The sequence below is a fragment of the Pezoporus flaviventris genome, unplaced genomic scaffold, assembly GCF_033815535.1.
Source record: "Pezoporus flaviventris isolate CSIRO_AGI_PZ_B2104156 unplaced genomic scaffold, CSIRO_AGI_Pfla_v1 ptg000006l, whole genome shotgun sequence".
NCBI lineage: Eukaryota > Metazoa > Chordata > Aves > Psittaciformes > Psittacidae > Pezoporus > Pezoporus flaviventris.
In genome coordinates, this window is record NW_026892554.1 from 9,139,929 (window position 1) to 9,167,014 (window position 27,086).

Genomic DNA, 27,086 nt, shown 5'->3' on the forward strand with positions numbered 1-27,086 from the left:
GTCAGCTTGTCCTTAGAGTCACTTGGGGAATTTTACTTAATTAGGCGTTGTCTTTTGATACCCACATTGAACTTTGTGCTGCTCTGAAAACTTAAGCCTATAATGCTTCTTCTTTTCATCACCCCTTGTAGCTATGCTTTCCCTTCAACAAACTGGTATCTTTAACTGTTTCCCTATAAATCAATTTTTTTTTCCAATTACTACTGTTCTAATTCCTGCAGTCATATTGTGACTTGTCTTTGCATTTGCTTTGCTTTTGTCAGTATTCTTCTGTTAACGAGAAGCCCAAATCTGGATTCAACATTGTCACCTATGTCTCATTGTCTCTGCACGTGCAGACTGAGTTCTCTGTGTTCTGGCTGGATGTGAATTTCTACTTGTGCTGTCTTTTATTTGTCCAAATTCCTGCCTCACTAGTTCACAGAGGTGCTTGGCTGTTCTTCTGGCTTCTGCATTGTCTGTTTGGCTTTGTGAAGTTTATCTACATTTAACTAATACAAATGTGTTGCTGTTAATTAAAATGTTAATGGCTTATCAGTGACCTGCTGGTATGGATCCTCTTCCCTCTCAAATTTTAAGTCAATAATTCATTTACCTGTTTGGTCAGTCCCTGAAATAGTTTTTCTTGTGGCCTTGTTCCCATCCAGTAGTTCTTAAATGAATTCTGAAATTGTTATAATTCTTTACATTGCAAACTTATATCAAAGCATCACTATTTGAGGCGTTTCAAAACACCACTGCTGGGCAACAGCAGTTGGTTAAAAAAACCCGGTGGCCAGCTTGTGAAACACAAGACAGTGGATGTCAGGTCCCAATTTCTTTAAAGAAAAAAGGTTAGAACAGAGTTTTTCACTGATGATGGGAAAGGGGGGGATGTGAGCTTATGGAAGAGAAACTTTGGGCTAAGAAATGGCCTGTTCCAGCAAACTGCTGACATTTTGGAGCTACCAAGGTGTCCATGTAAAAATGGCTGGCTGTGCCTGGGTAAATCATGCACTGGGGCTTCCAAGGGTCTCTAACATGTTTATTTTCTTGATATGGATGCTCCATCCATTTGTCTTGTGTGACTTAGCATTGTTTTTCATATACTGCAGCCATATGTGATGTACTTCTGGTTTTAGGGGAGGTAAGATGTGGCATATATGTGTCAGGAGTTGTCTGTACTTTTACAGAGGAAAACACTTGTTAAAAAGTTAGAGGTGGCATTTTCTGAGGTGTTTGATAAGCATCCTTTTGAAATATATGTAGCTGTTACAAATTTAACTTACATTCACATGGAGACTTGTTGCCTGTGTTGCCTCTGCTGCATTTCAGTTCCTTGTTCTCCCATGTTGTTCCTGTAGTTTGTGGCAGTTCTGCTTTGGGCACTGACCCATCAGCTTTCTAAATGCCCAAACCTGTATTCACACTTAGTACAGTGCCCATCTTTTATAAACTCTGCATCATATTTGCTTTTTCTAAATTATGCTAAACACAGAAGAACCGATGTGCTTTCTTCCTCTGGGTATTCGTTCTGCAGTAAACTGTTCTCATTTGGAAAACGTTTTCTTCCCCAGGTCTTTTTTATGAATGTAAATTAATTCTCATGAATGAAAATTAATGATCTTCTTTAAATTCATGTAACTTATTTCTCTATATCCTCCCCTGTGATTTTAGGTGTGACATTTCTTGTGTTGCAGAGGTTTTGTACAGCTGGTGCTGGTTCAAGGTAGGCTGATCCTTTGGTGGGCACCCTTTGAGTGGGAATAAGGTCAAGCACAGAAACTACCTGCTTAGCATGTGGTGTTTTCGAATTGCAGCAGCAAGTCTTAGATTGTGTAAATTTCGAAGCGGGAGGTTGTATTTCAACTGTGCTGTATTTAGGTCTCATAACTTTGCCACAACAGTAGAAAGCACAAGCTGGTCCTTGCAGCAGGAGTGTGAGTGCTGCTCCTTTGGCATCATGCCTCTGGCAGGGTCTGGTTCTGGAGCTGGGTTCCTGCAAACTGATTTTCCAGAAAGTGTTTGAGTAACACGCCTGCTGGCTTAAAAAAATGAAAGAAAACCCACGTTCACCCCTCCACCTTAGGCACCTTAACTGTGAATTGTCTTTGGTTCCTGTAGAGGTGAACACGCTTTGTGCTGGTTTCCTTGCAGCACGGCGGTGGTAGGCAATAAGCCGGCACACGTTGCTTTTTACAGTGGAACTCTGGGCTCCTGTAGGTCTGCCGGGCAGCGGGCACGTTCTGTACTGGCCACTCTCCCCTGTGCTTGTAGCTGTGCTTGCGCTGCTGAACACAAAGGTGCGCTCATTCTTCTCCGTGTGGGACGTGGCCGAAGCCTTTCCTCTGGGCAGAGTCCGCAGCATCTCCGCTGCCCTGCCCGCGTGTGTCAGCCGGGCCGCGCTCTGCTCCGCTCCGCCCAACCAGCGGTGTGCCCCCAGCTCGGGGCTCACCCCTCCCGCCGCGGCCCGCCCAGCTCCGGGGCCGGCCTACGCCCGTCGGGGATCAGCGCACCGGGCCGGAACGAGGGACGCGGGCACCGCCGGGCGAGCAGCGCTGCCGGCGGGGTGATGGGGGGCTCCGCGGGGCTAAACCCTGACTCTGTGTCTGTTCCAGGTGCCCCGGGCCCCCCGAGGAGCCCCCCTGGCGCCCGGCTCTGGCTGCTCCCGCTGCTGCTGCTGCTGCTGGCTGGCACCCAGCCCGTGGCGCTGGCGGCCGGCGGCCACGGTCAGTAGCGACGCGAGGACAGGCTCCCCGGGAGTGCCCGGAGGTGGGGTGGGCAGGGCTGGGGAGAGGAATCGGAGCGGGGAAGGCGGTGCTGCAGCCGCGGGTCTCGGTGCGCCGAGGTCCTGGCTGTGCAGTCCCGGGAGAGGGAAGGAGCGGGGCTGTTGTCTGAGCAACAGACGGAAGGGGAACGCGGCTCTGGTTTCCAGTTTGACTCCCAGACGCAGACAGATGGCATGATTTGGCTGTGGCTTTGGAGGTGACTGCATGCAATGGGCCTTTAATGTATTTTCTTCTTCAGTTCCTCAGGCTTTTTTTAGTTTAAGGGCTGCCTCTGAAAACATTGATCCAAACTTTTGTTTATGCTAAATAACGTTTTACGCAGCAGTTTATTCTAGAAAGCTTGCAGACATACTTAAAGATTTAACACTACTTACGTTTTAAGCCACTCTGCTGCAACGGTGCCATTAGGTGCACTTAGGGAGGCTTTTGAGTCTGCCCCAAAGCCCTTTTCTGTTTGGGTCTGCCCAGAGCCCTTTCCCTTTGGCTTACTGGATGGCAGGGGTGCATGCGCTCCTCCTCAGCATGGATCATCCATCCCCCAAGATGTCTGTGCAGGAGGAGGGGGTAATATGGACCCCAGATTGCTGGGGTCCTCCTGGAGCTGGGTCCTTCCTCTTCTCTCCTTGTTTGCTCCCCTCACATTATCCCATCAGTAATCTGCTGAACAGCTCATTGATCTCTCAGGGGCTTTATGAACAGGGCTCTTGCAATGACTGTTGGTTGCTTGGAATGAAAGATGCAGTGAAGATGCAAAATGCTGCTTTTGCTATGGCATGTCCCTGAGTTATCTGCTGCCATCTGGTCGTAAGAGTCACATTTTGTAGTTTCTAAGTAATACATTATATTTCAGGGATGAATTATAGCCATAAATTAACAGAATACTTCACTAACATGATTACAATATGCGAGAAACCCCTGGACTGTAAGTCACAGCTACTTGCACCTGATAACCTTGAGGCAAATAAAAGTAAATACCTGAAGCTTCTGAAATGTGCTGGGCTGGGATCCACCTCTAGGAAGCAGAAGAACATTCCTTAAAATCTCCTCTTAGAAATGAAAGTGAGGCTGCAGACACATTCCAGGGGTCCCAGGACGTGACCTCCAGCCTTTAGCTGTTACGTCACAATATTAACTGTTTCAAATACTTTTGGCAAGGTGCAGTTGTGTTTGGGGTTCCTTTGTCCCTTCTGATTATTGGAGCTTTCTTATGTGTTTGCAGCCCTACTCCTCATCAAGTCCCAGCCTACTTATGTTGCCTTTAATTGTTTTATTGATCAGTTCTCAGAGCGTAAATTCAACCTTCAGGCTCAGCCTGGATGTGGGAGAGCTGAGTATGGCTCCAGAGTCCCAGTTCTCCCATACGAGCACCTTCTTGTCCATAAGGTGAAGCTGCTGTGGCCTCAGAGCAGGCGCAGCTTAACCCTGTTACAGCAGGCTGATGACTTTAATCAGCAGGCAGAAACCAGAGGCATCACCTAGCAAGCAAAACCGAGGCTTTCGTTTAAACCTGACCTGTATCTGTTGGAAACCTGGAGGCTGTGCTGGGCCCTGGGGCTGGACCCAAAATGCAAATGGTCCAGAAAGAATGTAAACATTTTCTTGCTTAGTCTCATATCAAAAAGGCTTTTGTAGTCTTTAATAGGATAATTATTTTTCTTAATGTTTTCCAGACAATTTCTATGAAATAGTACATACTCCTTTGGTGAGTGAAGTTTTTTAGTTATCTGGAGTGTCTGTATAAGTAACAGAGATAGTTTTCCTGAGAATTACAAAGAAAAAATAGTTTCAATTTAAATTCACCAATAATTGTTATTATACTATAGCATTTAAACCCCTATCTATTGCGAATCTATTGACTTGACCTGTCAAAACATTCAGTGAGTTTGTCAAAGCAGCGCAGGGGCCTGGACTGTATCCAGGGCTACAGCAGAACTCTGGTAAATGTGTGTACTTATATATATATATTAAAGAAAGCTATTGGGGTTCTTCACTGTTTGTTTAATAGGTTTCACTGTATTTATGATTATTCCAGAACACAGCCTGAATCCCAACACTTCTTTGTGGGATATGGATCATGAAAGACTGTTTCACAGTAAGACAACCCTTCCTGAGACTCTGGGCTCCTCTAGCCCGCTCAGGAGCCACTCTCTCCTGAGCCATGAGGGAAGGAAGAGCTTAACTCAGAACCTGGGCCAGAAACCACAAGAAAAGCAGCTGTCCTGTGACATGCTCCTTAAACTTTCCAGATATATTTTAAAGGATACCTTTGGATCTAGCTTGGCCTGGAATCTTTTTAGGTTTTATAACTGTGATCGAGAAGTTAACCTGCCCAAAATCCGTACTGGTCCTCTCAAGGTGGCCCAGCACAAGGTGAAGCCGTTCTTGCTGCACAGAGTGCTGCAGCTCCTCAGGAATATGGGAGTGTTATCCAAAGCTCAGCAGTCGAAGGCCTTCAGTCTGCTCAAGAAGCAAATGCTTAACCCAAGTAAAGCACTGTTGAAGCCTGAGGAGGAACAAAGTGGTAGGTATATAAGGAGGAGACATGGTTTTGGTATCTCAAATACTTTGTAATGAAGGTTGAGCAGAGCCACAGGGTCAGGCTCTGTGCTGCCAGTGCGAGGGGTGGATGTCACTGCGTGCAATTGGGTACGTAGTTGTCCTGGGTCGTGCCAGAAGCTGGCACTCAACGTTCAGGCTGAGCTAGAGCCAGGCTCAGCCCAAAGCAGAAGTTCTGGGATGGGGCGGGTTGGAATAAGTTGCTGCCTGCAGAGGAGGGCATGCTAGATGAGGGCTGGTATGGAGTTGTGTTAGACAGTCTGTGGGGATCAATACAGGCACTAAAAGCCACGTTGTGGTATCATGGTGCCCAGAGCATGGCTGTGATGCAGTGGGGGTGTGTTGTCCATGGCTCCTCCATCTCCAGATGGAAGCAGGTGTGCTGCATCCCCTTCTCCGGGCTGGTGCTTCTCTGTGGAAACACAGCTGCGGTGTGCAGAAAAGGTGAAGGGAATTTGAAAGAACAAGTAGGGAATGCTGGGATCCGTGGCTGGGAGGAGAAGGAAAACCAGATGAGAGTCATTAATTAACTGAAGTAGGAGCTCCGGCAGGCGGCGTGGCCTCGAGGGGCCGGCAGCGGCTGTGCAAGTGCGACCCCTCCCGGGCGGCCGCGGTACCGCACGGGGAGGCCGCGGAGCGCCCGTCGCTGCGCGTTCCCCGTTTTCCCCGGGGACAGGCGGGGTGCGCTCCGGAACGGGCGTCCGGGCAGCGTGGTCTGAGCTGGGACTGGCCCTGGCCGTGGCCCTGCTGCGGGCGCCCCGGGGTCATCCCCTGAAGCCTCTAGCTCCGTGGGAACGGGCGTTGCCCAGGGGATGCTGACTCCGCTCCTCCTTCCTTTCTCTAAGTAGCAAGAAGGAAACGGGAAACTGTTTAGCGAGGGAGTGTGCCCAGGAAAATCATTTACAAAGGAGGACCCGTCCTCTCTATGCATTCATGTGCGAGAGCTGTTTCTCCTGGAAGGGGCGGCTGTGCTTGGAAGCCAGACCCGGAGCTGCCTTGTTTTCTGCTATTTTGCCTTAAAACGGATCCTCGGCAGTCATTGATCCTTGTGACTGAGCGGTTTGGTCGTGTTTGTAAGCAAAGCACCACAGTTACTGAGACACGGGGTGGGAGAGGTCACCTCATGCCTGACAGCCCCTTTCAGAAAATGACCCAATTTTGTTTTTTAGAACGGTGAACTTCAGTTTATAACCCACAATAACGCGTGAAGGAGGGGTTGGGTTGATTATTTTTGTGAGGGAGTGTTTAACAGCTGTTTGCTTGAGGCAGGATTAGTCAGGATTTCCCACTTGCAGGTGTGAGGATGTTTGGGAATGTTCTTGTGCTGTGGATGCATCCTGTAGCAGAGCGTGGTGGTGTGAGCTTCAAACAGACAGCGTATGCTTCAAACTAGTGCTGCTGTGAAATAGAAATCATCTTGCAACGTGCAATCTGGAAAAGAGCGGAAGGAGAACAGTCTAGCACCCGAGCATCACTCTACAGATAGATGTTTCTGTGTTTTCCTTAAACAGACACAGGAATCTTCAGAAAAGCAGGATGATGTGGCCAGTCTCATTGACTCTTAAGTCTTCTTTCTCAGGCCCCTGAACACTTGATACAATGGGAAATAGCACTGAAATAATTCTCCTGAACGTAGTTCTTTCAGGAAAAGAGTCCAACCAGTGTATTTCTGTGGATTTTGAGGCTAAAGACAGAAAGTGGTTTAAACAGTGCTCATACCTCAAAAAATGTGGAGTTCTTGTTCAGGAAAGCCCGATGTAAAGAGGAGCGGCTTTGGCTTCACTGATCATTTCACAAGGCCAGCGCAACGCTTAGTATGAACCAAAGCCCGTGTTATGTTTATTTCCACTATTTCTATGTCAGATTAATTGTTGCCTTTTATTTACATTGCAAGTCCATGAAATCTTTTGCACAAAATACTCCAATTTGTCTTTTCGTGCCTGAAATTTCCAGTGGTAGATAAAACTTTCTGCCTCCTATACCTCTTGATAACAGCTCCACTTTCCCATGACCTGCGTTCATATGTGTCATATTCAGATAAGAATGAGGCATGATGCTGAGTAAGGCCGCTTTTTTTGGAAGGAAAATGACAAAAGCTATTTGAGACAGGAATAGAAGTGCCAGCATTAAATGATGGATGAACAGCCGGCAGCCGAGGTGGCAGCTCTGATGTTTCCCTGTATTTATGGAGTATTGAAATGAGGGAGGGTTATCTATCTGATGTGTTTCTCTGGGCTGGATGCTTATCTTCACATTCAGCGATGCTCTGGCTCACAGGACAGGGTGTAAGAGGGTGAATTGGTCTTATTTAACATAAGTGAACGTTGCCCCTCTCTGGAGCTGTTGTATGGAGTGTGGGGCATGGCTGTGCCCCTCACCCACCTCCTGCTTCCAGTCTGTTCCCATATTTTGTCTGACAGCACTTGCTCCTTATTAACATGACTATAGGCTCTTTGTGCCCTCTGTCAGAAGAAATCCTGCACCAGAATAAATTTCAGGGGTGACAGATTGGAGCAGTTTGGCCAGATGATGGCACACAAATGTCTCTGAGATTGGTGCCTGTGGGTTTGCACCCCTTTGGCTTTGATGCTGGGCAGGAGCAGTAGCTGGCATTGTCACCTGACCACTTCTGGCCTTATCCTCTCTGGATGTGGGGCTCTGGAGCTGAGATGAAGGGTTCTGTGTAGACTCTGGAGGGAGAACGGCACTTACCTGTCTTTATGTGTCACCTGGAAGCTCAGCTGTGCTGTATGGTATATTCTGGTTCATGGAAAACAAACCAGTGTCTGATGGTCCTTCTGTGTGCAGTGCCATGTCTTCTGAGACTGGAATCCAGACAGGAACTTGCAATAGGCAGGAATGCAGTCCCAGGTCATGTGGGTTGAATCACACGGGTTTCTTTGAGCCCATCTCTTGTCAGAGCACCTTCCAAGGCTTCCCCTCTCTCACCACAGGTTCTGACTACAGGTTGATTTGGCAGGTTGGGAGGTGAAGTAGCAGATACCCCTCTGCTCACCCATTGTCAGGGGAACTTTAGCAATGCCAGGTTACAGTGTTCTCCATAGATATGTCAGACACAGGCAGCACAGGGCAAAACACCCCCACGGGAAGGTGGCAGAAGGGCCAGATGCCTTCTAAGATGGGCCAAGGCATGCCAAGCTCCGGTGACCAGATCAGGGGCTGGGGCACCTCAGCCCCCTGCCCTTCCTGGGGGGCACCTGGCACCCCAGACACACGCTTTGTTTCGGGCTTTGAACATAGCCGGGGCTCTGCGGGTCTGCACAGAGCCTTTGGGCAGAGGCTCGCCCGTCATCCTGGGGCATCCGGTGGGGACCCCGGGGGCTTAGAGCAGGGGAAGACGTTTGGTTGCGGGCAGCAGTACTCCCCCGGGCATGGGACCGCCGGTTGCAGATATACGTCCAGGCTGGAGGGATCGTCCCCGGCTGGGAGGAGCCAGCAGCTCCGCCGCTGTAAACAGTGCGGGCACCTCCAGCGGTTGGGAGATGGATATAAAAAGGGAAACGGAGGGGAGGCAGCCGGAGCGGAGTAGCGGGAGGTGCCTGCGTCTGCCTGCCGCTGCCCGCCCCTGCCTCCTCCGCCCGGGAGCCCGGCAGCACGGTCAGGAGCTTCCGAGAGGCGGCGAACAAAGTTCGAGGCTCGGCGCTGCCGGGGATAGGTAAGCGGTCTTTGCAGCTCAAGTTTGAAACTCGATGTTGTCTCTCGTCCATCTGCCGCTGGGGTTATCTCCTCGCCGGCTCTCTGTTCTTGCTGCTGTTGTGATTGCCTCGCCGTGTCTGGGGTTGTATGGAGCCGGGGAGTGGGGGGTGTTGGTTTTGATCTTGCTACTTTAATCGGAGAGGAGAAAAGAGCACAAAAATCCCAAAACACATCAAAAGCAAAATGTGCCTTTGCGCCGGCCCCGTGCGAATCCGCGGGAAGGAGCCGGCGCGGCGCCGCACGTGTTGCGGCGGGGATGCCCGCGGCTATGGGCGGCAGGTAGCTGCTGCGGGGGCTCCCGGGACACGGGGAGCACCGGGGAGCAGCTGCTCCTCCTGCCCTCTGCGCCGGAACCGGACCTGGAGCCGGTCCCGGTCTCGGCGCCGCCGCGGGACGTATCGGGGAGCAGCGAGCGACGGCAGCGCATCAGGTTGGTACCGCGCCCCTCCGCGCCTTTCCGCGCCCTGCCGCGCCCCGCCGCTGCCGCCCGTCTCTTACAGGTACCTGTCCGGAGGCCGACCCCCACCTCGCCCCGTGGCGACCCAGCTCCGACACCAACCGCGCCGTCGTGGTGGGCCAGGGGGCGGCTCTGCGCCTGGAGACTTCCGCTGCCTTCCATTCCCTCGTCATCCGCGACGGAGGTAAGCGGGGCCGCCGGAGCCCGGGCGGGCGGCCGGGCTGTGGCTGCCGGTGCGTGGCACCTCCCGGCCCCGGCCATGCGCGCCCTGAGCCCCTCTCCCTCTCTCTTCCCTCGCCCGCAGGGATGCTGGTGTTCGCCGACTGTCCCCGCGGGCCGCCCATCACCCTGCGAGCCCGCTACATCCTCATCCACGACGGCGGGGAGCTGCACATCGGCTCAGATCGCTGCCCTTACGGCTCGCGAGCGACTATCTCATTGTACGGGCGGGCCACCGACGGGGCGGCCGTGGAGGGCTTCGGGCAGAAGTTCCTGGGCGTGGGGCGCGGGGGCGTCCTGGAGCTGCACGGCCGGCGGCCTCGCTCCTGGACCCTCCTGGACAAAACGCTGCACCCCGGCGGGCTCCGTTACGGCCCCTACTTCTCCGAGAGGCGGTGGGGCAGCCGCGGGCTCAACCTCCGCATCTTGGACGCCGGCACGGCGCGGGTGCTTGCTGCGGCGCGCTTCGACACGCACCTGCGGCACGGCGAGTGCGGGCGGCTGCGCTCCTTCCTGGCCATGCAGCCCCCCGGCACGGTGGTGGCGGCCGCCGTGGGGGACTCTGCCGCCCGCAGCCTCACGCTGGAGACGCGGCTGCTGCTGCGGGACCGCCTGGGCAGCGCGCACATCTCCCGCCTGCGACACAGGTAAGGGGCGGCGGGCGGGGGGGCGCGGGCCAGCGGCAACACCATGGACAGCTCCGGAGCGCCGGGGCCGCCGCTCCCGCCGCGGGGGCTCGGAGAGGGCGGGGATCGGGGGAAGGAAGGGTGAGGAGGGAAGGGACACAGTGCCCTGCGACCCGCTTCTGCTAGAGCTCCTCGGGGGTGGAGGGTTCGGGATGTCACTGACTCCTTCCGTCTCCCTCAGGGAGCCCTGGGCGCTGGTGGGTATCCTAGGAGGGGATCAGCCTTCCACAGCGGAGGATAAACGGGAGTACCACGGGAGTGGAACCACGGGGTTAGCAGTAGCCCGAAGAGAATTCCTCACTTACGATGGGATGCGGTTTACTGTTTCTGCTTTCAGTGGATGGATAAAAGGTTCAGTCTGCCCTGACAATTGCTTGTCTTCTGTTGCTTTGCTCTGCTTTTTCTGGCTGCTGTGAATCCAAACAGTGCAATGCTAATCATAGAACCACAGAATGGTTTGGGTTGGAAAGGATCTTAAAGCTCATCTAGTTCCAGCCCCCTGCCATGGGCAGCGACACCTTCCACTAGACCAGGTTGCTCAAAGTCCCATCCGACCTGTCCTTGAACACTTCCAGGGATGGGACATATGATAATACCACAGTCGTGCTTGCATAGATGTGACCAAGCTAACAACACCACTCTTGCAAAGTAAAGTTTTAGCTGCCTACAAAGAGTTACACTGGCATATTTAATATCTTGATCCCTTCTATTACACCCAGTTACCTACATAAAAATTAAATTGATATGCTCTTCCACTAATTGCATGATTGTGTCAAGTACAACTGAAAAAATAATTGATTGCTTCATTTTTCAGGGGTGCCTCATAATGGATTTAAAGTGGAAGCATCCAATGGAATAATTCTCCACTTGGTGGATGAGGTTACCAGTTGGTTACCTGGTGACCGGATCGTTGTTGCTAGTACAGATTATTCTATGCATCAGGCTGAAGAGTTTAATCTCCTTCCTTGCCCTGAATGTAAAAGTAATCAAGTGAAAATTGATGGTATGAAATATTTTTATTAAGCTACTCATTTGTGGTAAATATTTACATTGTCTTGTCTTTTACATTTTACATTTACTTGTCCTTTTAGATAGATTTTTGTCCCCTAAACACATGAACGCATACAAGAGGTGAAGCCCACGATATTATATTTGGACTTGAAAGCTTGACCAGAGGCATCAGTCTTTTGTAGAAGCCAGGGGAAGTGCTGATCTCCTCTGGGATCAGATACTAGCAACTGGGCATGTCTCTGGACTTGGTGACTGCTTAAAGTCAAAGTGCACACTTGCTTAGAACAAGGCAGTAATGAAGATGCCGTGCTCGCCCTGAATGAAGAGGTTTCTGATTTTCACAGGCAGCCCACTTTATCTTCACATTGGAGAAGTCATAGATGGCGTCGATATGAGGGCAGAGGTTGGCCTTCTGACTAGAAATATACTTATTCAAGGAGAAATGGAAGACTCCTGTTATGGACAAAATCAATGCCAGTTTTTCTCCTTCGATACATTTGGAGGACATATTAAAGTGAGTCATTATTAATGCACATGCCTGCAGGTATTTTCAGATGGTTCCTTTCCTGGTTTGTAAAACAAGCAATATAATGCATGAAACTATCATTGTGTCTGTGGGAAAAATTATACTTGTCTGTGAAGAGGGGAATCTTGCAAAACTAGCCTTGCTATGAGTCTGTTATGTTTTCTTCACTGTGTATGTGAACACATACCCTTCTCTGGGTTAGTGGGGATTCTTCAGTGGCATTGCTGTCAGTAGGGTTGGTATGAAGTTACACAGTTCATGAGATGTCACTGTAGAAATTGTGCTTTCTGCAGAGCTTCCCCCACCCTTCATGGCTCAGAGAAGTGCTGGGTATCACCCTGTTGTGCTGTCTCCTTTTGGTTGTCCCATGTGTTCTTGGTGGAGGTGCAAAGCCTTGCTATTAAAGGAGCTTTGAGTAGAATTACTTCTCTATCAGTGGAAATCAGGGAGCTGGGCAGGTCTGAACTCACTTGACAGAGATAAAGCTGCCAGGAAACAGAGCCTGGTGGTAATCACTGCCCCTTTCTGTAGCTGGCAGGAGTCCCTTGTCATACACTGCTGTTGCTAAACACTGCATATGCTGCTTGGCAGCTGGTCCTTGGCAGCCCCGGGCCCGTAGGTGTGCAGCCTCTGGCATGCTGATCCGAGCCAGAGCATGGAGCTGGCACCTCCTTCTGGGATCAGGCCCTGTGTTGCTCTGCAAGCATATTGCCTAATAAGAGAGAAAAGAGGTGGTTTTCTTTTTGCATCTGTTTCTGTTGTAATGCCTACAATGTAATCATCTACATTTGTCTCAGCAGATCCTAAGGAATTTTAGCTCTGTTCACTTGTCAGGAGTGGAATTGAAAAACATGGGGCAGCAAATCCTGGGCAGTTACCCTGTGCATTTTCACTTGGCTGAGGATGTGGATGAGAGGGGAGGATATGAACGCCCGACGTACCTTGATAACCTGGCTATCCACCACTGCTTCTCTAGGTGTGTTGCCATACATGGGACTCATGGCCTTCTGGTAGGAAACATGTTTTATTAGTACTGAGTTTATTTCTTTGCTTAGGTACCGCTAAACAGCAAGAATCATTTGTGATGCAAGGAGAAAATAGATTATTGACACAAGCCATCTTTACGCCAAGTAATGTCCCGACTTACCAACTTCATTTGACTGGTGTTCAGGTTAGGACTGTCGCTCTGGTAGCGCAGCTCTTTGAAATGAATTTCAGGTTCTTAGTATTGCCTAGTTAATATTATTAGAGGTGTGATGATATATAGTGAAATCTTTGCCATGTTATTCTGCACAGATTGTGATTATAGAAACTTTCATTTAAAATTAAAGCAATGGACTTTAGGACCTGACTGAAACAATGGGCCTTTAATTTGCAAAGGAGATAAAAAGAGACAGGAATTGTTCAAGTCAGAGCAATGTGAAATATATACAAAGATATTCACATGACAAAGGGAATGAAATACGAGAGGGACAGACCCAAATGTCTGCTTCAGTGCCAGAAAAACCCTCAGGAACTTGGCTCTGGCATAGATCCTCACAAGGGTGTTGGGGAGAGAAACTCAAAAAACCCCCTAGAAAGCCATACATGTCCCAGCTGGAAAAGAGAGATTCCTGCTCCAGTCCCAACACATCCAGTTGGTGTGTGCTCTGCAGGACCTTGAACAGTGTTTTGGTGTCTCTGGGCATTTCCTCATTCACCTGATGTGTGCTCAGGCAGAAGACACTCCCTGAACTGTCCATGACCTCCTGTGTTTTTCCTGAGAACTTCTTCTCAACCTAGGACATGAAGCTGTGTAAGACACGAGTTAGAGGTGCTCAGGTGGAACCCTTGTGTGAAAGGGTCCCTCCAAAAGGATGTATTCACAAAAATGTGATGCTGGACTTATGTAACTGGGACATGGACAGCCCAGTCCCAGTTTTCATGTGTCCTAAATTGCATTTGTATTGTCCAGATCACTCAAAATTATTGCTTGACTTCTTATATATATGGTTTGCTCTGGCTGTAGAGACTGCTTTTGTGTACAAAACCTTTAGGTGGCAGGAGAATTGCCCAGTGTGTGTGGATGTAGTTTAACTCCCTCTCTCCTCCCATTGGTATTAAACCTCTGTAATTAAAAGAATCTGCCAGGGATGAAAAATTAAGCCTTATGCTAATGTTGGTTCTGAGAAGAATGGTATATGGTCTTGGTCTTTATCAAAAGTGAGATTGTCAAGGGTTTATCTGGATGTGTGGGATGCAGTAGCTGTGAGATCAAGAATCCAAGAGTGAGATTCAGCCCCCCAGCATGTGACCACTGAGGGCTTTGAGTCCATAAATCAATGAACAGGTTTTATTGTAAAGGTTAAATATGTGATCCTTTGGAAGAATCATGTGGTTTCAATACAGCCATTAAGATAAAGAGTAATTAAAATGTAATTAAAAGCCTTGCTTTAAAATAAATTACAATAAATTGCAATTCCAGAGAAGAGTATGTGTATCGGAGCCTGGCAGTTAAATAACGTAGATGGGTACCAGATTTAGCATCACATTATGAAACTTCATCCCTTGAAGCAACATAAACCAGATAGGCGGTTTTATCTCGCTCCTGTCCTGAGGGTTTAGAGGGTGTAATTTTAGACATAGGTTGCTAGACTGCTGTGGTTTGTGCTGTGCTGTGTTCTGGTCAAACAGTGGTGTCTGCAAGGCCCTTCTCCCATCTGCTGCTCCTATGTGCCAGGTTTGCATTGCGGTGCAGCAGCTTGGGTTACCCATCGCGGTGGGAAGCAGGCTGTGACATGCATCTCACTGCCCTGGCACACGTCAGACGTACACCAACTACTGTAGTCCTTCATGTCTAATGTTGCAGTGCATAAAGGTCACTCATATTGTGTTGCTGAACTATTTATAATGCAGTGTGTAGGGTTACCTCAGTCATCCAGTGTTGGACACACCGGTGGGGTTGTCACCTGTGTTGTGGACAGTGTTTCATGCTGTCACATACAGTAATATGCCACTGTCACAGTGCCACAGGTGGGCTTGTTTCCAAGCATGTAGTTCCTAGCTGTGATGTGCCAGAATTGATCAGTTATTGGGGTTTTGATGTAATGGCATCAAATGGCCCTTATCTTTCATTGAAACGTACGTGATCTTTAAATTACATGAGTTCTGATGTATCTGATTCTGAGTGATCAATACAGTTTCATGTATTTAAGTATTCAGAGCTGCCATGCAATTACAAAGTTGTGATTAGTCGTATTAATCCAAGCTAAAACCTGGTTTTGGATACAAAGCTGGTTTTTGACGCAGCTGTCTGAAGCTCAGATTAGCCAAATTTCAGCTAAATTCAGCAGGATGAAACTCTACAATTGAAATGCTGTCTGAAACAGCGGGCAGTTTGTTGTTACAGTTTCTTTCCAAAAATAGTCTTCTGTGGCCTCCTTAGCAGCTTCTGCCTGTCTTTTGAAAGGGTTGAAGTAGCCAGTCTGGCTGTTCTTAGCAGCTGGCAAGGACACTTGCATTTTTATTTAAGTCCATTTCCTATCTGTATTTCCAAGCTGGCACGGACATGTTCAGCATCGCTGCATCTAGGTTCCGTTAACCTCCTTGTAACTCATTTCAAGCCACTGTACCTATATGCCGGGTCTCAGTGGATTTCCCAAGCTATATGAGTTAGCAGCTGGGTACCTGGCTGTGTTGTGTGCTATTTTTAACTCTCTCTTGCACACTTCATCCAGGCAGAAACAAGAGCAGCAGATGACAAATTTGAGGGGTGACTGCCAGGAAAACAATGAAATCCAGTAGAGATATACCTATGGGAACTATACCATTTGTGACTCCAGATGTTATGTACAGTAGCAGCCTATTAAGGGGAAATCCCAGGATATTAATCTGGATTTCATTCAAGTATCCCTCAAGTATACAGAAATAACCATGTAGGTTAATATTAATTAATCTTGCAGTCTTACACAGACACAGCTCTGACGTCAACAGGATTTTTGTGTGCCTGAAGAGTGAATAAATATGCTGACAGGGATTATTTGAGTACAAAGTTAAGGTTTCAGTAAGATTTAGTAACAAATTGCTAGTATTTTAACTAGCCTGATTTGGTATTTACATTTAAAAGAAGGATTTCTGAATTTTTGTCTTCATAAGACTGTACATCAAAGGAGGCTTGTGCTAAGTCCTCTTGGTCAAATTAGGGTTTAATGCAATATCCCTCTGCATGTCAATTAATATTAAATAGAGTGAAACAGTAAAATACCATCTCTGCACAAGCTGTCCATTACACGAATGAAGCGGTCATGCACCTTCTGAGAGTGGAGAAAGAACAGAAATATCTTTAATATAGACTACTTCACATGGTGCATTTTAAAGACTTTATTTTATTTGGGAAGTGTTGCAGCTCATGAAAATGTCTTCATTACCATCCTAACTTGTTGGTTTATCATGCAAGATACACTTGTCTTTATGCAGATATATACTCCATGACGCTGAACCAAGTATTATTTCTTGGAGCTGAAGACAGCTTTATATCCAGTATTTTGCAGTTTTGCTTTAATTATGCATGTGGTCTTTCCCTGAATAATTTTAATAGCAGCTTCACTGTATAAGAAGGTCAGTCCAGAGTTATGCAGACTGGGTGTAGTCTGAGTTAGCTCCAGGACTGCTGCCTATGCACTGCTTGCTGTGCAGAGGGGTGGCAAAACCACTCCATGAACATTTTGGGCATTTATTGATAAGCAAAGCACATCAGTTATGGCGCCTGCTGTTGTTAGCATTATGGTTGATGGCCTGTATACTTTTTCCCAGGTCAAAGACACCATTGGCTATGACACTCTGGGGCACTGTTTCTTCCTGGAAGATGGGACAGAGCAGCGCAATACATTCTATCACAACTTGGGCCTCCTCACAAAGCCAGGGACAATCTTGCCTTCAGATCGCAGTGAGGCAATGTGCCTCGCCATCCGTAGCAAAGTCTACGGAGATTACGTTCCTGTGCCGAGCGCTGACTGCATGTAAGTGCTCTGGAAGCTGTAATCAGGCTTTATATTTTATAGCTGGGTCCTAAAGAATGCTGGGGTGAAACTTTTGAAAGGGGCTGTTTGATAGTAAATGAAAAATTGTAGCTTTTTCTACCATTTCTCATTTTAAAATGATTTAGCTACTTGACTGTGTTTTGCTTGCGACGGTATCTTTTAACACCTGCATGAATCCTAAAGAAGGAATATTTGCTGCTGGTTATTCCTGTCTCTGTTTCCTTAGAATCATAAATATATTAGAGCTCTTTGCTCGTTTCTGAACCCCTTTCAACTGCTTTTAAGTTGGATGTTGAACACTCCATGAAATCTGTCTGAAAAATCAAATTGCCTCAGCGCTGGTACAGGCTGTCAAAAACATCACTTACCACAAAGGGAGTTTTTGCCTTATTTCACCAGGGCTGAATTGAGGCTGGGGCATCTAGAGTAAATTGCTCAATAGTACATGAGTCCATGAATATCTAGAGTACCTCAGGAGATGCAGTGAGAATGCACAGATTAGCCTAAATTACAATGAGCGTAATTCAACAATAAACAATAGCTCGATATAGCTGATCAAAGTAAGCTTCTGTTTTGGAGACTGATGAGCTAGAACACAGGCACTCAGGGACCTAGGCTAGTGTTTGCAAGCAAGAACCCACTTTAGCCAAGGAAATTTGTAATTTTACCTTTTCTGGAAAAGGATGCAGTAGCCAAACAAATTATTCTAATTTGTGTAAACAATCCCACTTAATTACCATTATTGTCACTGAAATGCTAGGGTTGCTGGTATGGTTAATACAGGTTTATTTTGCATGTATTTCGTGATCTGTTAATGCAAAGGAGTGTGGGTTCTTGATTACATAATGATTATTGTGGATAAACCACAATTTAGATCTGCTTAGAATGATCAAATTAATTGGTACAGTCATGAGAAAAGTTTACAGTGTTTTTACATGTGGTCATTATTATTGCAAAAGATGTTATCCAATGAAGCAAGTCAACAGATGACAGTTTTCGTAACTATATCTGGCTTCTGTTTCTGCCACTGCTCAACCTCCTTATGTAGCAAAAAATCCTTATTTGAGCAAACATCAAAATAATACATCCTTAATCTTCTACTTAACTAGCCATTTGTGGTTTGCATGGACATTTGTTTTGTTTTCCAAGTAGAAGCTTCCTAAGAATCCCATACCTCCTGCCATTGCCCCTCAAGTTCCAAAACACAAACCAGAAGTTCACTTTGCAGCCATTGTACGAAGCTGTTTAACTTAAAAAAACAAAAATAATAATAATAATTAAAAAAAAGATATTGTGCTTCCTTCAACTGCATTTAACAGAGCATGGATTTTGTCTTAACAGTCCCATATAATTTACAGAAGGTTCAGCATGTGGCTCCAGAAATGAACATATCTGACAGTACTAGATGATTCCTTTTCCTTAAAGAGTATCATTAAAAGGTTGTGTGGAGTTTTAAAGTCAATAGGAGAGTTGTGGCTCAAGTCCAGTGCAGTGCTATGAAAATGTATCCCTTCCTGTTTGGTAACTGCTTAGGATCATTTTGATTTTGATTTTTTAGGGCTGTCAGCACTTTCTGGATCGCAAATCCAAACAACAACTTAATAGAGAATGCAGCAGCTGGTGCTCAGGTAAAATCATTTAATGGCAAGAGCTATGCTTTGCCTCTGGTTCCCATATATTCTACATTTATTGATGTCATTAGCATGGGGGCAATGACTTTTTAGTAAGCCATTGTAAAATTGGGATATGTATTTCTTCAACCTTTGTTTCTGTTAAGAACAAGTATTTGCCTGCAGTTCTCACACTGATTTCTTTCACCATTGTGGCTGGGAATGGTGTGTGATGTCTCTTAGCAAATGTTGATTTTTATTAGTAGTTAATAGTTAGAAGCCCAATAAAATTTTATATGTGTATTTATAAATATATATTCTCTCCTTTTTTTATCTTTGACGTTTCTGCAAATCATGTTTGTTTAATGTGCCTGTATGGAGAAGGTTATATTTTCTAATAAACCATCTGCATTTCACCCACAATATAAGCATTTTTAAAACCCAAGGACCCACTGTGCATGCCAAAGGATTAGCTGGGAGGTTTAAGAGTATGGGCTAGTATGTGTCCCCTGGGATTTGCATGTTTGGCAGGCTCAGGTCAGAAGTCTGGACAGCACAGTGGAAACCCTAAATCCCCAGTATAACCTGTGTCATTAATTGCAGTGTCCCATTTCTCAGACCTTCCTTTGTCTTTTAGGATGTTGGGATATGGTACATCTTTCACCGGGTTCCCACTGGACAGTCTGAGGGGCAATATCCAGAGGGACAGGCTGAATATACCCCCTTGGGAGTATTTTACAACAACAGAGTCCACTCCAATTTCAAGGCATGTGGATGGGGTTTTTTATGTTTCTATCAATATAGTTGTATGACCTGGGGATGACTGTGTGTGGTGCTCTGAAATCAGGTGGTCATGGGTGTCTTACATTTTCATAAAGTTCTTTTAACACTATATCAAGACAGCCAACTTTTGGGGGTGATGCTCTTTCTAATGAGCAAAGAGGGAGCTGAGCAGAATGGAGGTCCTGTTTCAGGCACTTCAGTTGGTGCCTGTGCTAGAGGGGATGAGCCCAGGCCGTGGGTACACCTACAACTAAGTGAGATTCAAGGAATGACAAACAGGACACTGAGCACTGCTGTTGGCCACAGTGGTACAAGGGCATAGGGGGATGAGCAGAAGCCGTTTGTGCCAGGGACTGCTCATCACCTTTGAAAAATAAGGCCTAAAATTCAAGAGTAATTCCAAGAAAAACACTTTCTCCCCCAAATACACTGTTGACATGAAAATGTAACCTGTAAGCTGTAAAGAGCATTTTAACTTATTTCTCAGGATTCTAGATTGAAATCAGTGCTGTTCTGTGTCATGTATATTTTACATTTTGGTCCGTGACAGCTGCTGCTTTGCCCTAAGTCTTGACGTTGGCTACATCGGCTCATGTTCTCTTTTGACTGTCAGGGGACTTGTCACTCTTCATTTAAAATCTTGCTTCTTAACAACACTCTTTTTCCACAAAATTATCAAGAGCTTGGCAGAGTCCCTTATAGCTTTCTGCAAGAGAGAGGGAGAGAGTGGGAGTTCAGTGCCTTGCTTTGGGTCAGAAGACAGCCCACAATGCTGATGCATAACATATGGCAGGCCGGGCTCTGTCCTGACTTCAGCGTGCTACATCCTGTGCTAATGTCATGCTGAGCAGTGCCAAGTGACACCTAAAGCGAAGATAAAACCCAGGCTGCAGGGGTTGACTGTGTTCTCATGCACTGGCTGCCCATGTTCTTTGGTAAAAATCTGAGATCTTGGGTTTCTATTCAGTGATCTGTTAAAATAATTGGAGTCGCGTGTGTTTTCAGGCCGGTTTGTTTATTGGAAAAGGAGTAAAGACAACGAGAGCCAACGCTGAAGATCCCAGAGAGTATCTCACTGTCGATAATGCCAGGTAAGCACATGCTGTATGGTTAAGTAGTTTGGATCCTTGTATTGCTTCTTGGCTTCTGCACTGTATTTAGCAGATCATTAGAGCCTCATTACGGCTGGAGCATCTGAAGAAAACACACAAGCTATCTCTGATGTGCAGAGGCAAATATTTCATAGCTATGCACTTAACTGTTTGTGTTATTGTGGATCAAAAAATGATACACATACACTTGGGGTTATGAGGACTAAGCAGTGAAGTATGTGGAAGGGGATCCAGATCCCATTAGTCCATTAGCGGGTTTGTAATCACCAACATTTCTTATTAATTACTTAAAAGAACTTACATCTGAATGATGATGTAAGAGACTGCTGAGTCTGGTCTAGGATTAATGAGGAAAGTCAAGTAGCCTCAGAGCTTTTTGTCAGCTGCTTTAAAATCTCTGAACTCCATTTCACAGAGCAGAAGCAGGTAAATTAAGGCCATTTCCTCGCTTGCTGCAGTCCTATAGGTCTGTGTGAGGAGGCTGTGGCAGAAATTGGGCCCTGCTCCTGTTTCAGCTTTGCCATTTTTCCTCCTCCATCATCCCATATCAATGTCACATACCATGCTCCCGTATGGCTGAAAGGGTCACTTTGTGTCCCTTTGTGAGACTTCCCCACCAGGGTCATCCCCTTGGGCACCAAGGAGACACATTCCCTAGTACAGCAGCTGGAAGAAGTAGGAGGTGAGGGCAGACTCAGAAAAAGCAATGGTGATATTTTCCGAAACACAGCACAAATCTACCATTAACAGCCAGCATGGCAAGAAATAGCCGGCAAGTAATTGAGAAGCTCCCAGTTCCCAGGGCGAATCCTATTTTCATATCATAGCTTCTCTTTCAGCAGACACAGAAGCATACGGATGTCTGGTCTGTACATGCAAGGAAAGCAGCTTCAATTACTCCATTATCTTTGCTGAATGAGATTCTTGAAAGTGCCTAATTGATTTTCTAGCATCAACCCAGGGATTCTCAATGGACCCTGTAAAGACAATTACAAAAGGACCCAAGTGACTTTGGAAGAATGTTTTCTATGCCTCTAAAATCACACTGAATCAAATTAGGGAGTAGATGCGGTGCTGTTGAAGTCTAGTGAGAAATCACTTGATTCACCTTTGTGAATGCTTGTTTTCTCTTTTGTACCAAGGCACAGAAATGAAACCAAGCTAATAGCCTGACTCTCATCCAGGGCATATCACCTCTTTATGCCCATCACACTGATGTGTGGAAGCCAGACAAGGTCTGCCAGGCACAACCTCCCCTGTCTGAGGCTGATTCGTATGTCTCTTGTGCCGCATTAACTAAGCTCCTTGCTTCAGGTTTCGCCCACATCAAGATGCTGATCCTGAAAAGCCGCGAGTTCCTGCCGTGATTGATGGTCTTATTGCTTTTAAAAATAATGACCATGGGGCCTGGGCTAGGGGTGGCGACATTATATTCTGCAACTCAGGGTAGGTTACTTTAACTGTGTGTTAAATCGTTACCCTCCTGGCAGACATAAATAGGCCTGTAGGCCAAACTCACTGCAGACATTCCCCATCATTTACACCTCTGTTTCTTCTGTCCCAGGTTTTCAGACAATGGAATTGGACTCACTCTGGCAAGGTAATTTCTTAAAATGGATCTTCTTCCCATTTTTCCCCTCAGTGTAACAGGCTGAAGAGTGGAAGCTGAGACACTCCTCTGGCAATTACTGTAAGACACAAGAAACCTCACATTTCCCTCCCAGACCACATCAAGTCTTCCCTGGGCAGCCATTAATACAAGGGGCAATTTAGCCTTTCATTCTCTTTGCCTCAGCATGTCAGGGGAATACATGGTAATTGCTGAATATTTCCTTTTGGGCGGTTGGTCCTGAACCAGTAGACTAAACATCTGGCTCTGCGTTTGGGGAGGCTTTTCTTCTGCTCTATCCCAGTGGAGCAGTATTGCTTGTAGCTTGTGTGCTGTCAGGGCAGGGTGGCTGTGATAGTCCCATGTGGTGGCACAGCAAGTCTCCTGCCTCCTCTGCTGGGGTCTGCCATGCTCCTGCTGCTACCATCTGCATCTGTTTTGCAAAAGACCTGCGAAACCAAGGCATATCCAAAGCCCACTGCAGGCAATGAGAGTCAGTGATACTTGGCTCTCGCTTCAGGGATATAGCTAAAAATCTATAAAGCAACAGCATGGAGCAATTATATCATACTGTTGGTTTTACCCAGGCTAAGTTACCTCTATTACTGATGCCTGAGTGCTAAGCTACCTCAGTATTAACCTGCTGGTTTCTAAAGAGGTTTTAAAGCATCCTTATACCAGTGAATGCATTTTTTTTTCTTTTTACAAATTAAGAAAGAAATTTTACTGTGTCTGTGATGTAATTAAGTGTTAATTCATCATTTCTGCGGTGCTGCATAGTTACCTGCTGTTTCTTTGCTTGTAGTGATGGAACTTTCCCGACAGACGAAGGCTCCAGCCTGGAGGTGACACGCTCCATTTTTGTTGGAGAAAGCAGCAATTTTGGGTCTCAGGGAGGCCAAAACAGCTACTGGGGAAAAGGGGCAAATGGAGAGTGCAGAACACTACCCAGAAACAAGTGAGTTTTTCTTCTGCCATTTCCTCTTGGTGTTAGTATAAGCTAGAAGAAAAGCCTCAGGAATGAATGTGACTACCAATAAGTAATTTATACCGGGTGTTTAAATCATTGTACAGGCCAGAAATAATAAGCATCCAAATAAACTCACTTTTCAGGCCAACAGCTTGAGAGCTTTCTCGCCTGAATGTGTTTGATTTAATTTTCTGCTTAATTTATTAGTGACTGGAGAATGGATTAGAGAATCTGAAAGATACCAAATGGCTTTTGTGTAGTACTTCAGTAGCACAGCATCGAGCTGATGGTGCAGCTCCCATACACCAAGCTATCATCCCTCCTGCCGGGTAGCTGGGCAAACATGGCTGGTTTGACAAAGGTGAAACCTTCCGTCATTATTGCATCTTATTTCTCTTTCAGTAGCTGTATGTTATTTTGTATTTTGATAGCAGCACAACCTCCTGTTTGGCAACCGTGGTCCCTTCCCACATCCCTATAGCAAGTTGTGCTTTCCCAAGCCTAAATTATACCCTCATCTGTTTTTGGTGATGCTCACCAATTATTAAACCCTCTATGAGGAATATAAAATTATTAATACTCAGCAGACATGACATGCACACAGCCATGACTATTATGTCTCAGCCATAAGTGACACAGGAATGGGATCTGTGAACGACAGCAAGGGTAATTAGAGCTATCATCAGTTATTATCAGTGTTGTAATTTTAATTGCAATTGCACAAAAAGCTCCTTTGGAGTACAAGCAAGTTCTAATCGTATTGTTAAGCAATGTACTCTTGGAAAGGAGTATGTCTAATGATACTTGTCCTTGCACCATAGTACAAAGTGGGATGTAAGGGTTGTACCAAACCCAACTACTGAGATAACAGCTCTCAAAATTGAAGAGGAATTACATGGTCAAGAAACACTCTTGTGCTACTAGCCAGCTTCATTACCATCTGTGGAGATGGTGCAGGCCACCCTTTAATCAAACATAGCCAGGGCCAAACAAAACTTGGCACCTTGTCAAACAAACCAAACAAACCATGGAAGGGGTGGGCCCTTACCTGTGACTCCAGTGGTGTCTCCTTCAACACTAATGTCTTGACAACACATCCATGGACAGATACTTCAGAAACAGCTTTTCTGTATGAAATGCTGTGTACTAGGTCTTAGGGAGCTTGTGTGAAAAGTCTTGTATGGAGAAGAGAAACTGCTGCATCACTTGGCACTTGCTTCCAAGGAGAGACTTTTCTCCAGGGAGTCTGACTGATCTGTGCCGATGTTTTCCTGGGAAACCTGTCTGCCCTGGAACAGGAACCTGATGGCAATGCTGCCACACAGCTTTTGGGTCTTCCTTGTGGTGATGAGCTCCAGGGTGGCTGGAGAAAAGGTTTTTGAACTGCTTAACCCCAGATTGCAAGACTTAGGCAAGCTTATGAGTCTTTTTCTTTGGCATTTGAGCCATACCATGTAGAGGATATTCAGCAGAGTTTTATATTTCCTTAACTGTGTGATGAGCGTGCAGGTCCCAGTTTTGTCAAAGGAAAGGTGGTTTAGCTACCTGTTAGTATCTCTGTGCTTTCAGGAGTACTCAGAGCTTGCCCAAGGTTTTCACACCTGACTGTGCCTGTTTTTAAATCTCACAGGACTTTCCCTATTCGTGGATTCCAGATTTACGATGGGCCTGTCAGGATGTCAAAATGCACTTTCAAGAAGTTCACTCCGACTGTTGACAGATACTCAAGTGCCATCGGGTTCTTCATGAAAAACTCCTGGCAGATAAGCCCTCAGAATAATGTGTCACAGATCCTGATGGAGAAGAGTGTAAGTAAAAAAGCAGAAATATGTGCTGTTAGATGTGCAAGTTTCTGAGGATTTTAGAAGTGGTAAGAGGTCTACCCTAGAGCAGGGATTTCCATGTAGTGGTCCATGTTACCTTAGTGCATACCATCAGTTCATTTTGCAACACTTTTTTTTTAAATGAGGGTTATTTATAAGCTAGTAAAATGTATGTTATGCCTGGGCAGACATACATAAAATAATTTGCATTAGAGTAAGGTTTCACCTTGTGACCGCAAGAGCCAGAGCACCACTCTTAACTGGTGCAGCATTACCAGCTCACGTGCTGAGGACCTGCTGAGGACCTGGCCTCAGAGATTGAGAAGGGCACAACTGAGATGCCAGAAGACAGTAAGCTGCAGCACAATTCTTACACAGAAGTAGAAAATGCACTTAGATGGAAAAACATGACCCAGTTTCTGAGGTCAGCAGTGAAATTCCTGTTGAGCACAACAGGCATTTCCCTTGAGCAGTGAGAGCAGAACCAGCCCTATATCTCTGACTTGGTAGGAGCTGTAGGATGCTGACCAGTTCCAGTCCTTGTCCTGGATTCCTGCAGGGATCATGGCCCTGGGAAATTATGATAGATTCCACCTTTCGCTGAGGGATCATAAACTCTCCTTAGCTTTTTTCAAACAAGGTCCATACTTGTGACGATGTTCATGAATTGTAGTAAGTTTGGCTTGAAGTTTGGTTTTATTTTTAGGAAAATTTCCATTGCTGTAGGACTGACCAATATAACTCCCTGTGGTAAGCAGTTACTTTGTCGCCTCTCTGGTGCACACAGACCAACAGCAGAAGGGTATTTCATGAAAGGATGTCGTAGACTGCAGTCACTTGACTGCTCCTCTAAAGAAAACACAGTTCCTGTGCTTTTCAGTAAAGAAATCTTAGTTACTTTTGATCTTCAGGGAGCTTTGGAGCAAGAATAAGGGCTTAATTTGGTGCACGTTCTTTGTGTCCTCCCTTGGGGACATGGTTATAAGATGGTTATGGGGAGCATGAATGAGAAAATCAACCTGGAACCGGGGAGGGGAGCTTAGAGAAAAACGTATGATGAAATAGTTTGATCAGTGGAATGGAAGAGAGTGGAAATTTTCCACCTGTAATGGCCATAGAACTCTGTCCAACAGAATGGCTCTAGGCAGATGATATCTGTGAACATCATCAAAGGAATTATTACATCTTGAATGGCTGAAAGTGCATCTCTTTAATAGAGTTGCACCATTTGAAGCCAATAAGCCTGTTAAATATCCCAGCATTTTTTGTCTGAGAGGCAGTTTAGTACTTTCACCCCTTTAAGATCTGAGGTTTTCAGAGTAAAAATGGTCAGAAGACTTGCTGAATACTTCTGCAAAGCAAATTAGAATAGTAGACTGTCATCTTATTACAAAAAACTGGAATGACATTATCCCAATAATTTACTGTACGTACATTTCCAAGAAATACCTGTTTCTGAAGTTGGTATTTTGCCTACTTAAAAACCATTTATGATTGTAACCGCTTGCAGCTCAGCATTTACTTTTCACTTTGATTCTGTTTCATCTGGGTTGAACCCAGATGTGCTAAATCTGATTTTAGACTCGAAGGACCATGGTTAGTCTATTGTTTTGTTGCTAATTGCTATATAGGACAATATGTCTTTGACTAGTTAGGATAGAGCTTGTAGGCTGTTGTAATTAATTTTCTGTCTCCAGGCTTCATTTTATGACTTTTTAAAGTGTAGCTAAGTACTAATTCCCTAAAGGACAATCATTTTACTGTTGGTTTTTAGGAAGAAATTAAACATTACCCCCAGTTATGTAGGGATGACAAAACGATTAGTCATGCTGGAGGAATAATTGTATAATTAATCAGAGTAATCAGCAGACTGGTTAGACAATAAAATACTAAAGGCAGTCAGTTCTTGTTTAATTCCTGCATAAAAATAACGGTCAAGGAGAACAGAAGAACTAAACATTGAGCTCCACAGAAAACATTCTAGTTGCCTTTTCATTGACAATTCTAAATCTCACATATTAAGATATCTTTGCATTTATCAATAGCAACATTAGATCTCATTACTGTCAGTCAGTAGAACTTGGGAGAGCTCAAAGGAGGTAGCCCCAGGCCAGAACTGAGCCATGCCCAAACAGGACACTTGTGCATTATTTCTTAAGAAGACCTGACATATCTCATTTTAGTCATAAAATAGCAACCTATTTATTCTTCTGTCCTTTTG

General features: G+C 46.0%; 1 protein-coding gene across 1 annotated transcript in view; it reads left to right on the forward strand.

Moving 5' to 3' along the window:
• Positions 1-7,241: 7,241 nt before the first annotated feature.
• The window catches only part of LOC133265897 (inactive cell surface hyaluronidase CEMIP2-like), a 51,009-nt gene continuing 31,164 nt past the window's right edge, over positions 7,242-27,086 (forward strand). The window contains exons 1-15 of the mRNA XM_061446813.1: positions 7,242-9,471; positions 9,542-9,682; positions 9,803-10,364; positions 10,585-10,754; positions 11,218-11,406; positions 11,759-11,928; positions 12,741-12,950; positions 16,732-16,937; positions 18,517-18,586; positions 19,206-19,334; positions 20,357-20,442; positions 21,778-21,909; positions 22,028-22,063; positions 22,878-23,030; positions 24,673-24,850. Of these exons, the coding sequence (XP_061302797.1) occupies positions 9,225-9,471; positions 9,542-9,682; positions 9,803-10,364; positions 10,585-10,754; positions 11,218-11,406; positions 11,759-11,928; positions 12,741-12,950; positions 16,732-16,937; positions 18,517-18,586; positions 19,206-19,334; positions 20,357-20,442; positions 21,778-21,909; positions 22,028-22,063; positions 22,878-23,030; positions 24,673-24,850 (2,679 nt within the window). The 5' untranslated portion in view covers positions 7,242-9,224. The remainder of the gene's footprint in view (positions 9,472-9,541; positions 9,683-9,802; positions 10,365-10,584; positions 10,755-11,217; positions 11,407-11,758; positions 11,929-12,740; positions 12,951-16,731; positions 16,938-18,516; positions 18,587-19,205; positions 19,335-20,356; positions 20,443-21,777; positions 21,910-22,027; positions 22,064-22,877; positions 23,031-24,672; positions 24,851-27,086) is intronic.